The sequence below is a fragment of the Chionomys nivalis genome, chromosome 1, assembly GCF_950005125.1.
Source record: "Chionomys nivalis chromosome 1, mChiNiv1.1, whole genome shotgun sequence".
NCBI classification, from domain to species: Eukaryota; Metazoa; Chordata; class Mammalia; order Rodentia; family Cricetidae; genus Chionomys; species Chionomys nivalis.
In genome coordinates this window covers 61,884,435-61,897,098 of record NC_080086.1, presented here as the reverse complement: position 1 = coordinate 61,897,098, position 12,664 = coordinate 61,884,435, and the positions used below count along the sequence as shown (strand labels likewise).

At 51.9% G+C, this 12,664-nt stretch overlaps 1 protein-coding gene across 3 annotated transcripts in view; it reads left to right on the top strand.

Moving 5' to 3' along the window:
• The window catches only part of Mgll (monoglyceride lipase), a 99,260-nt gene extending 91,257 nt beyond the window's left edge, over positions 1-8,003 (top strand). For all 3 annotated transcript variants that reach the window (XM_057765735.1, XM_057765724.1, XM_057765746.1), the window contains exons 7-8: positions 2,707-2,922; positions 5,296-8,003. In XM_057765735.1, coding sequence (XP_057621718.1) covers positions 2,707-2,922; positions 5,296-5,421 — 342 coding nt within the window. In that variant the 3' untranslated portion in view covers positions 5,422-8,003. The remainder of the gene's footprint in view (positions 1-2,706; positions 2,923-5,295) is intronic.
• The last annotated feature ends 4,661 nt before the right edge of the window (positions 8,004-12,664 follow it).

Below are 12,664 nucleotides of genomic sequence, written 5' to 3'. Positions count from 1 at the left end.
CTGTGGAGCTTCCTGAAGCTATAATCTTCCTTTCACATCTTTTGGACACCATAGCCCCTTCTGTCTCCTGGTGATCATGAGGTTATGGAAGCCTGCCTGGGTCAAAAGAAAGCAAATCACTCATCCAACAGCACAGTTAGGAAGTCAGGATTTGAGCCCGAGTTTATCTCTGGGCCAAATGCGCTTGATACTAACACATTGGGAACAAAAACATAACTATCGAGAGAGAGATGGCGGGGAGGGAGAGAGACATGGGGGGGAGCTCTTTTATTAAAATCACTGAGCTACGCAAACATTTCATGTGTCGGTCACCCTGCAGCCCACAACAGGAAGGACAGCATTCAGCTGGGTGTTGACCCTAGCTAGTCATTCCCTACCCGTGCTCAGCCCATCTTTAGCCCTGACAACCATGAATTTTTCCAAAATGCTAGCCGAGCTGACTCAGTGCCGCTCTTTCTAGATGGGCGTGAAGCCCTGACTTCCACTCTTAGAGCCACAAGAGAGCCACACAGTGACCAGACCAAAGGATTCAGAGCCTCCCTCAGTTTCCCTGAATGGCATATGTATCTCCCTCCCTTGTGTCCCTGCTGTAGTTCTATCTGGGACCTGCCTTTCCTTGACACTGCTGGTGCTCCTTCCCCAGAAGGTGCCATTGTGTATACAATGTCTGTGTGACCAGGAAATAGAAACAAAGCCAAGATCAGGAAGTGGCTGGGGCTGTGAAGCAGCTAAACCCAAGAGTAGACTCCTTCGGGACCTAGCATATTGGGACACCCCGGGGTGCAGGATGAAACTTCTGGAAGGATATTAATAGTGGACTTTGTACAGCAGGTGGACTGGAGCCCACAAGGCCACCATCCCCAGCTCCTGGAAGAGATTAGCATAGATGCAACATGAACATAATCAGAAGCAGCAGTTTGGGAGGCAGGAGCTGGTTCCTTTCCTTCTTTTGCCCCCTGCCTTCTCAGAGTCAAGACACCCTTTCTGTTTGCTGTACACACCTAAGGGTGACCCTCATCTTAGTAGTTCCTCTCACTCTTTAGAGAAGAAAGCAAATCCTTGACCCAAAGCACATGGCCAGTTCCTTTACTTGCTTCTTATTGGCCAGGATATGATCACATGACCACATCTAACTGCAAGGGAGGCTGAGATGTGTATTCTTTAAATGAGAGGTTATGTACCCTGCCCAATGCCCAGGGCTCTATAAGGAAAACAGGAGTTGAGGCACTAATGCCAGTGGGCCAGTAGACCTCTCAGTACGTTAGTTCCTCGCCTGTGTCACATGGGTAGTAAGCGCCTTGATTCCATTGTGAGGCATTGCATCTGGAGGAGCTGAGATGGCAGCTGTTGAGCAGTATACACAGTGGGGTCCTGGATGGCACCCCCAACACCAGGCTATGCCCGTGGTGGTGTGTTTGTGATAAGTGGCACATCAAGACTTTGCCAACCTCAAGTCTAGGGTTCTTCTGGTGTCCCCATAACCCTCCTCCAGGTAGGACTCCCTGGAGTCCCTGGGTCCATGGCCAGCTCTCCCCACACTGCCCCTACACTGCTCCGTCAGACTCGAGTCCTCTCTTAGCCTGCTGAACAGATGGCCTGGCTCTGTGGGGTTTTCGCCAGCTCAGCTGCAAGAAGTGTTTAATCTGTCTCGTGCAGCTCAGCACAAATGGTCAACTTGGTGGGGCTCAAATCCAGGATGCCAGGGTGACTGCAGGACAGCCTGGCCCTTCGTCCATGGGTCTGGAATTCTAGCCAGGCAACCTTCAGAGGGGTGGCAACAGAAATGGATGATCTTAAGTCAGGGTTCAGAGACCCCTGCCGTACCAGGCCCAGTAGCATTCAGTTCCCCTCATGTTGGTCCCACCATCTGGCTGTCCCAAACCTGCTCAGAGTCTGCCTGCCAGGAGAAAATTAAGCAACAGGTGTCAGAGCTTCACAGCTATTCTTGGGAGCCGAAGAGACTTATGGGAGGGGGACTTCCTGCTCCAACCCGTAATCCCCAGCCCTTTGCCCTGTAAAGAGACAGTGTTGGGAATGGGGACAAGAAAACCCTCTCTGGTACTTCAGAGCTGCTCGAGCCAAATAACCCAAGTAGATGACACGGTGTTCTCGTGTTTTGGTTTTGTTTTGTTTGTATGTGTGTGTGTATTTTTTTTAAACTTGAGACAAGGTCAATGTGACCTTGAACTTATGCTCCCCCTGCTTTGGCAAGGACTGGGGTTATAAGCATGTGTCACCTCCATATTGCTGATTTGTAAAAATCCACCTTAGTATTGGAAAATTTCTACAGACTTTTTTGTAGACAGTCAGCCCTCCATATCCTTGGACTCCATATGGGAGAATCCAAACAGCTGTTTCTTATCTGTCCTCCAGAGCCCAGCATTCCTCTAGTGCTGACCATGGCCTTCATCTGAGCGTCCAGAGATGACTGAAGCATAGGGAAGGGTAGGTGGGGGCTCTACTCAGACAATATGTATCAAGCTACATGGGGTACCTGATCATCTCAGACTTTGGGGATTCTGAATCTGCTCCCCAGTGTACGCTGGGTCAGATTGTAGGAAACTTAAGTCTGAGCACAGAGGTTCTGAACCCAGGTTAGACCCCAGTTCTCCAGGAGCTGAACACATTGCCAGTCTCCACAACCCTTGGGCAGGCAGAAGGACACCCTCTTGGAGCCCACAAACTGACAGACTCTCCTCCTCTCAGGTCGACCTGTACGACTCGGACCCACTCATCTGCCGTGCAGGGGTGAAGGTGTGCTTTGGCATACAGCTGCTGAACGCCGTCTCGAGGGTGGAGCGCGCAATGCCCAAGCTGATACTGCCATTCCTGCTGCTGCAGGGTTCTGCTGACCGGCTGTGCGATAGCAAAGGTGCCTACCTGCTCATGGAATCATCCCGGAGTCAGGACAAGACACTCAAGGTAACGGACAGGAGACATGACTTCCCGGGAAGCACTGGTGCGGGGTTAGAGGCAAATGAACTCTGTGACAGCGCATTGGTCCCCAGCCCCTCACTTCACAAGAGTGACCCTCACAGAGGAAGAGAATACTATGATGGTATGGGCAAAAGAAAGGCGTGCAGCTGGGCACAGGAGACAGTGTCTCCTCCGAGCTTCAGGGCTCCCTGCGATGCCCCAGTGCCTCTGCACCTGCTCAGAGTCCACAGGTCCTGGGGCCTCAGGACACACAGGGACTGTGGGGTCAGGGAGTGCAGGTTCTGGGACATTGGGTGAGTCTTGTCTGCAAGGGCATCTGCAGGAGTTGGCCTTATGGTTGGGGTCTCTGAGGACAGGCCACAACTTGATGATGTGACATATTTGACACAGAGTACCTACCACTCAGTGGCTTTCAAGGCATAGGGTCTGGGGTCCAGATATACAGCCTTTTGTCCCATTGAACTAGGAGACACCCCACCCGAGGAGGTTAGGCCCTGCTGGGTACCAGTCAGACAATGTGGAACCCTGAAACTGAAGCATACCCACCCTCTTGCCCACATGGTTGGGCTCCTGGCCTGGGCAGGTGTGGGGTGGGGTGCCACAGAATCTGGACTATATTCTCACTGTTACAGAGACAGGTGACTTCAGAGTGGTGGAGTCAGTATTTGAACCGAGGTCCCTGGGCTTGAGTCTGCAGTCCCTTCCAGCCCGGCATCACTCTGGTAGAGACGTGTATCTTTGGCAAATTGTCAGGGGCTTCTCAGTGGTAGAGCTCTGGCCTCCAGGAGAATTAGCTTTTCACTCACTCAGCTTCTGCAGCTGCTCTCTCTTGAGTGCTGACTTGGTGGAGATCCTGAGGACAGTCTGACAAAGGCTCCCCTCCCCTGGAGCCTGTACTCCCGTGGGTGAGCCAAGAGCAAATGGGTGCTCAGGACAGCTGCGGACAGGGCTCAGGGTCTGCAGGACAGAGGGATGCCGGATCACTCCCCTCCCATGGACTTAGAGGGAGAGTAGCCATGGAAGAACACTCCAGACCAACCAAGCAAGGGAAGTGGGGATGGGGGTGGGAGGCTCTTGGTCTTGGCACAGGGAGCAGCTGTGAGAACAAGGCTGGCACAGGAGGAGGCGCTCATGAGAAACACTGTTCACAGCTGAGGTGAGGAAACAAGTGTGTTGCCTTCAGATGGAAGACGCCTGTGCCCGCTGGAGCACAGTCCCACCTAAAGAGCAAATGCCTGCACCACATGGAGGCTTCTGGAGGGTAGTAAATGTATCGAAATCAAAATGAGGCAGGCTTGGAAAGCCAAGAGTGGCGTGCACTTATGGACATGTGTAAACTAAATCCCCAAAGCCTGCACTATAAACATTTAAATTTCAATTCCCAAGGCTGGGGGAGTGAGGAGGGAGAGGCAGGAGGACTGGTAGGTTAGGGGCAAATGCAGTCGGGTGGCTATGTCCTGAGGGTCTGTAGCCCACTGAATAGTTCAGAACAGAAGAGGCATGTTGAGTGCTCTTAGCACAGAGAAGTAAAGGATATGTTGATTGCTTGACACAGTATTGACGGATGCTACTGGGGTTTGGGGTCTCTAATAGCAGGCGACTTTACCTTTGAGACAGGTGACCCCAACAGATAGCAGGAAGAAATCCTAAGACAAATGGCAAGTAGCTAGGTCTCACTTTTGAAGAGGGCTGACCGAAGGGACATCCTAGTCAGCCGCATGGTACGGGGTTTCCAAGCAGTGAGTGGTTTCTAGACTGTTGGGACTATAGGAGCCACGGGCAAGGGAGGGGGCTGACCTGGACAGGCCAGAGCCCTGGTGTGTTTGAGGGCCACTGGTCTGCCTTTGGACACTGCTGGGAAGTCCAGAGTTATTCAAGCATCAAGTGGCTCTGAGTAGGGCAAGTGAGATCCCTGGAGACCTTGCCAAGGGCCACCACTCTGGGTTGTGGGGAGGGAGGAGTAGAGAATGAAAGGAAGTGGTGGAAGGTGGGGGCGTGAAGATGGGCAGAACTTGCTGGCAGGAAGGTTCTGGGAATCTAAGCTGTACCAGCAGCCCTGGGAATAGCATGGAATGTCCAGACTGTGGCAGAATTGTAATTGTGATTAGAAAATGCTGGCTGGAGCAGGGCAGAGGCAAGCCATACCTGCCTTCTCAGCCACCAACAGCCCGAGGCGGGAGGATGACTTAGGGCTAGACATTTATGCTAGCCTAAGCAACATGGCGGTGTTCTGCCTGAAAATGAACTAGGGGAAACGTTGGGAATGATTGCCACGTGAGCTCGAAAGTATGACATTGTGCCCTCCTGTGCCCTGCTTATCCCACACACCGGTTAACTCCCTGACTCTTCTGATTGCAGATGTATGAAGGTGCCTACCACGTTCTCCACAAGGAGCTTCCAGAAGTCACCAACTCTGTCCTCCATGAAATAAATACGTGGGTCTCTCACAGGATAGCAACGACAGGAGCTGGGTGCCCACCCTGAATGTACCAGCCAGGCAACCAGCTTGTGGTCTGGGGAAAGCAGGCAGAGGAAGGGCAGTGCTGACTGGCTCGAAAAAAAAAAAAAATCGCAAATTGGAGGGAACCCTAGTGCAATTTACTCTGACAAAAAAAAGCTAATTTGTTATATATAAGGCTACTGGCCACTGGCTCTACCACCTGAGAGGGTAGGCACTTTATGAAAGAGGAGTATATTTTCTACACAGAGACTGTGTTGGAATGTCCTATGAATAAACAATTCAGCCTCTGCCCACCTCTCCCAGCTCCCATGGGGTTCTGGGACTCTCATGCAGTCCCATGTCCCAGCCTGCAATAATCAGAGGTCTATTTCCTCCTCTCCCAAGCCTTCTCTGACGGGCTGTTCTTTGGCATGTGACGAGGTGGCCTGTGTCCCCAGAGCTAGCTCCTTAGGCTCATGTGCCCCTCTGAGGCACTTCCTCAAAATGGGCAGCCACCCTATGACCTGGTCAGCGACTTCTCAGATGGAAGTCGGGCTGTGGGGAGGGAGGGTGACCATTCTCCTCACACAACTCCTTCCCCTGCTGGGAGTTGCGTTACCCTCAGCAGATCTGTGTATCCAGAGAGGCACCTTTTCTCAGGTCACTAAGTACCCCACGCTGAGGAGGGTGGCTTTAAAGATAAGCGTTTAATATATATGGTATATTCTAAAATAAAGACTATATAGGTGGATGGGTGAAGCCTGGACAGCTTTAGAAGAACTGGTACCCCACACAGGGCCGGTCTTCCGAGGGCCAGTCCCCTAACTGAAGACTGCCTGGCTCTTCTTGCAGAGAAAACACAGGAGACAGAGGACTGCGGCCTGGGCTGTCCCTCTGTCCAGAGCCACCTCTGGTGGCAGGGGGACTCTCGTGAAGCCATGGTGCTGGCTGCCTGCCCAGGGCAGCAAAGGCACTCAGTGACCACCTGCAGACAAGGACCACAGCTGTCTGCACCCCATCACAGGCTGCAGCAGGATGGCCCAGCCATGCCTCATAGAGGCTACCCTGGAGCAGTGAAGTGCAAGCCCCTGCCCTCTCAGGTGCCCGCCCAGAGGCCCGCCCCAGGCCTCACTTAGCGCCAGCAATAACTGGGGCTCACTGCCCTTCTGGAGCACTTTCATCTTCACAGAGGGGCTTGCTGTTACCTCAGGAGTCTTGTTAGTGCACATAGGACCCTGGGAAGGGGCACTGCTGCCAGGGAGAGCTGCTTGGTTGCAGGGAGGGGAGAGTGGGCCCTCGATTCTCCAGGAAGCTGCCAACCAGGGCCCTGTGGTCTTGGAAGGGCACCTGTCCACCTAGGCCCCGTCCTTTCTGGAGTTTATTCTAGGTCCTGGGGAGGGTTCTCTGCCTTCTCCAGTGGCCCTGACCATGCATGGCAGTCAAAAGCTGGCCATACTACAGGCCATAAGGACACTACGCCCCTCATCAGGGCCAAGCACTGCATGCAGGGAAGGTAGGGCCCAGGAGCTGTCCTGAGCACCCTCTTAGCTCTGCATCTCTTTAGAAAATAAAGATATAAAAGTGTGCTAAGAGGGTCAGTCAGCACTCCAGGCTGCTCAGGGAGCCTGGTCAGCAGCAGACAGGCATGGGGTGTTTCTGTTCTCCATTAAGAAAAAAAAAAGGACCCCACTCCAGACTACTGTGCCCCTGGGCCCGGAGCCACCCAGGGCTGCTCCCAGAAGCACATGCTGACAATGCCACTTTCCAAACCACATGCCCCACCTGGGCTGGTAACTTGCGTGCATGACTTCATTTACAGAGATGCGTGTGCATCTGGTTAAAGAACTGTTAACACTAAAAGGGGGCAAATGACCAGAAACTGGGACTGTCTTGTGAAACCCGGAAGAGGGGACAGGGATATGGCTGCATCATGTCCTGCATGACAAAGTCGGGGCCAGCACAGGGCTGTCTGTAGAGAGCTGGGCCAGCCTTGTGCAGGCTCTGCCCTTGGCCCTGGAGGAAGCCTGACAGGCTGGGCTTCATAGTCACCCCACCACCAGGATGCAGAGGGATTGGGGTGTGGGAGGAAGCTAAGACGCACAAGGCTTGGCATGAAGAAGGCAGAAGCCAGCAGGGGCCAGAAGAGCGCGCCCGCCCCAGGTGAAGGAGAGGGGAATCAGACCCGAGCACCTTTAAGAACACAGCACCTTCTCCAACAAGGATGGACTTAGTGCCCGAAAAGCTTTTTAGGAAAGGGTGCCACCTGCAGGTAGTAGGGCGTCTCAACGGCTAAGCCCCAGTTCCTCGGTAGAATGGGGAACGTCCTCCCTCCACGATGGCCCCCTCAGCCTCTGGGTGTCCTGGGGACCACCATGAGAGCAGTCGGGGTGCTCTAATACCACAGGGCTCTACTCATATCCCACCCCTAGGCCACCTCACACGTCCCTCTCTCTCCTGATTGCTATTGTAACTTTCTAGGGATCACAGTGGCTCACTGTCTGTTGCTGTCACCGCGCTCAGTCACTCCCCATGTGTACTCTTAGTGGGGAATCTGTACCGGCTTAGAACTACTAAAGAAACCGATGTGCACTACAGCTCACCATAATAAACCATGTGCTTTTGGAGAGACCCGTGTCTGTGTGCCTGTCAGCCTTCCGCTAAGAACTGCTGGCCTGTGCTGGAAGTGTCATGCGCTAGTCACCTGATGTGAACTCAGCAGCCCTTCCAGGGCCAAATGCCAACTGGACGCATGGATTTTATGTTCTCCCATCCGTTCCCAGGGAGGTCATGCTGGAGCAGAGATTCGTCCCCTCAGCACCCCCAGTGCTCAGGCAATCTTAACAGCTTGGTGCTCTGTTGCTGACATGTTGGGTGCCCAGCATTGCCAAGCCCCATCTTCACCCACGTCTGCTCCCTGACAGGGGAATCCAGAACATCTATTGCTGGTGTCCCGGTCACCTCCCCTTGCTCCCCATAATCTCTTGACCTAACAGCTCTGATTTCAAGAATGTCACCAAATTCAGACTGCCCCACTTTCCCCAGAAGTGTAACTGCTGGGGAACAGCAGCCTCCTCAGGCATCCCTATGCAAAGGCCTCCGTGGCTCCTCCTCAGGCACCCCTATGCAAAGGCCTCCGTGGCTCCAGCTCACTAGAGGCTGAGGTCCCTACTGATGAGAGTGGGTTCAGACTACATCACAGACAGCCTCTCCGTGCCCTGTCCCTGCTTTCTCTCTCACTGCCCCCGTGCCATTGGATATGACACACTGCTTTGTCTCCCACGTGGGTTGCGAGGTGAGAAGCACATGTTCCATCTGTTGTCCAGAGGGTCCCCAGAAATACTGTGACAGGGGGCTGTAGATGGAGGGAGAGAATGAATGGGAGGAAGGTCAGAGAGGAAGTAACTGAGCATCGGATGAGAGAATGGCTGACAATGAATGCAGGAGTCTGGGAAGGAAGAAGGTGAGCAAGGAGGAAAGAAGGAGTGTCAAAAATAAAACAGTTCTCACATCAAAGAGGATAAAAGAGTTTGTTATGGAGCTAAATGGGATTGACGATAGCCTGGAAATGTGGTTTGAGGTCACTCCAAATTCTATGCTCCAATGTTTAAGTTTCATGAAGTTTTAATAGTAACGGAACTAAGAAAGTCATTAATCAAGGCACTTCTCAAGTACATTGACGGAAGCATGAGATGCAGAGATGCAGTGGTTTGTACAGGAAATGCCCCTCCCTGTAGGCGCTGGTATTTGTTGGTGGTGCTGTTTGGGGAGGCTACAGACCCTTTAGGAGGTGGAGTCTTGCTGGAGGCAGTGTGTCACTGTGGATGGACGAAGTCACTCACGGTGCTGGAGGCCTTGTGTCACTGTGGACAGACGAAGTCACTCATGGTGCTTTATCACAGCAACCAAAAGCAACTAATACAGCAAGTTAAAGCAAATCAGGGCAGACTGCTGCAGGCGTCATACTCCCAAATTAGTGCACAGAGATGTACTCTTATGAATGCCCGGCCTTAGCTTGGCTTGTTTCTATTTAGCTTTCCTTAAATTATCCCATCTAGCCTGGCGGTGGTGGTGCACTCCTTTAATCCCAGCACTCAGGAGGCAGAGGCAGGCAGATCTCTGAGTTCTAGACTAACCTAGTCCACATACAGAGCGAGTGCCACGACAACCAAGACTGTTACACAGAGAAACCCTGTCTCAAAAAAAAAAAAAAATTGATCCCATCTACCTTTTGCTTCTAGGCTTTTATCTTTCTTTATTCTATACACCTTTCTTTCCTTCTATTCCATGGCTGATTGTGTGACTGGGTATCTGGTTCCTGCCATCTTCCTCTCCTCCTCTTCTCGCCCCTCCCTCTTCTCATTCGTCTCTCATTTATTCTCTTTGCCTGCCAGCCCCGCCTATTTTTCTCTCTAGGTATTGGCCATTCAGATCTTTATTAGACCAATCAAGTGTTTAGACAGGCGAAGTAACACAGCTTTACAGAGTTAAACAAATGCAACATAAAAGAATGCATCATTAAACAAATATTCCACAGGATAAACTAATGTTACACATCTTAAAATAATATTCCACAGCACTCTGCTATAGACCTCAGAAGCTATCTTAGCTTTTGGTTGATGGAAGTCACTGGTCTTTTAGGTTAACTTATTTCAAAGGGTTTTGCCTATTAATCACAAGGATGTTTGGTCAGAGGTGGGTAAGAAATGGCTATAAAAGAGGCTGGAGATAGTCCACAATAAATTGAAATTAGCCCCTGGACTGTTTCAGCCTCTCTACGGCCTTTGACGTTCTAATCAGCTGTGTATAAAGTTCTGTGGAAAGTACAGCTTCTTTCCAGGAACTTGGGTTCACAGGAATGAGAGGGAAAGAATGAGGCACTGGGGAAGGAGCAGTCGGCATGCACCCTTCAAAGAACAGAACAGAAATTAGAAATTGCATCTAGTACTTCTTTATAATAGGACCACTGCCTGTGGCATGACCACAGCTGGGGAGGCTGGGAAATGAGGCACCAGCCAACGAAAGGAAGGGTGCGGGACTCGACATAGTGGGCTATTGCCTGTGAGGAGGCCTGCAGAGAGAGAAGGCATGGCAGCATGGGCAGAGGACAGAACAACGGGGCAGGGCCCAGCCAGCAGTGTCTGACAGATGGGACTAAGCTGCTCAAGAGGTAGGTGATGGGTGTATCAGGGACTGGGAGAGAAGAGAATGCCTACCTCTCTGGGTACCGGAGGGAAGGAGACTGCCAGTCGGCCCATGCTGCTCACCATCCATTTTCTGGAGTTCTGGTTCTGCTTCCCAGGAGGAAAGGGCTCACATGAATGACTGATGGAGCCCCATCATGGCCCCATAAGGGTGGGCTTCTGTGACTGTTTGGAAACCCAAGGGTGCAATAATTTGCTACAACCACAGCTGAGGCAGAGCCGGGGCAGAACCATACACCCCTCTGCCCCCACAGCAAGGCCTAAAGGCCAGCATCATGGAAAACTACTGAGGCCTCAGGACCTTTAACCTGTCTCCCAGACCTGGACAGATGTCCCCTCCCCAAGGACCCAAGAAAGCCCACCGTAGGTATTCTAACAGTGTACCCACATACCCTGTAGAGAGAGGGTGACCTGCACAACACGTCATTCATGCCCAAACAGAGAAACCAGGCACTTTCCCCAGATGCACAAGGCCTTAAAACTGTTCATTACATAAACAAAGGGCTAGGTATGGCTTGGGATAGGAGTGCAGGTCCTAGGTTCCATCACAATGAAATATAAAGTATGAACTGTTGAGTGAGAGACAGATGTGTTTCCATCATCCTAAAACCCAATATAAATACTGTGCTGACCCATCCCCTCATCTTCAAAGGTCTTTAGAAACCGCGTCTGCAAAAAGGCTCTGGCTCCTCATTTGGTCCCACAAAGCAGCAGGGCGAAAGTCTGGCATCTCTGCCTTCATCCTGTGACTGCATTCCTTTTGGTTGGTAGCTTACCTCTGTACCCCAGCATATAAATCACAACCTACTTCAAATTCAAAGGCACAGAAATAGTTACTGCCCTAAAACTGCCTTGACTTTGGAATTCAGGAACTGCAGAGCCTGGAAGGACAGAATGCCCCTCCGTGTCAGGCCAACCCTCAGGACAGGACAGCCCCCAGGGCACACCATCCCTCAGATGAAGATAGTTGTCCTTGAGAGAGAGGCTGTACCCAGGAGCAAAAGTATTTGTCCTCTCAAATACCCAGGTTGGTCCCCTCAAAAGATAACACTGCTGTCAATCAGGACTGAAACCACACCTTGACCAGGGCTGCTGAATGATTCACCATCAGCTGAGGCCTCCATGGTTGCAGCTCAGCAGGTTACCTGACAGATGGACCTCAGGGACCTGTTTACCCTCCTAGTGCTCAGAGGTGCGCCCTCTGGTGGTCGACAGAAAGCTGTGATTGGCTCAAATGGAACTCTTTACACAAATGATGGCCAAAGTGTGGCCCTGATTGGTGCAAATGTCCCTTTCTGGATCTATAAACGGGGGGTGCACACTGTGCCGGGAGTGCTGTTGAGGTTACAAGGTCTCGAACTCTTGGCCTGAGCTGTAACTGTAGAGACAAAGCTCCCCACTCAGGAGGAGCAGCCCAGGGACAGATGAGAGGGCCGCACCTCTTCCTGGAACACTGGGTAGCTGTTAAAATACTCTTAAAATTGCCAGGCATGGAGCCATTTGCTTCTGATCCTAACACTGGGGCAGTGGAAGCAGAAGAATCATACGTTTGGGGTTGTTCTAGGCTACATGATCAGTTTTTAAGTCACGCAGGGGTACGTGTTCCAGTCTCAAAAGAAACCCATCTTTTAAAAACCCACTGTTTGTGGGGATAAGTTCTCATGTTCATTTTCCTATAAACAAAACCTAAAAGACGCTTTGAGATGGAAGCAATGTGACACCCTAACTGGTTAGTTTGCTTTTGAAGTATGCCTGGCTGCTCTGGACAAAAGAACTGTCAGCTCCCCCACCGCTGTCACACAAGCCATCTGGAACATTCCACAGACACCTTAAGACAACTATGCCAGTACCCTCCCAATCAGGCATGTGTAAGTGTCCCAGCTCCTGAAGGCGCAGCTTCAGCTAGGCCTGTGTGAGCCTGGCTCTAGATGACCCTGTAGCCATGTCCACCTAAGCACATCCCCTGGTGGTCTAGCAGACGGACCGCAGTGTCTGGTGCTGAGACGAGGCTGTGCTTGGCCCAAACAGCTTGCCTCAAGCTGTATAAGCAGGCTGCGCAGGCTCACCCCTGAGTGGCAGGGAGACA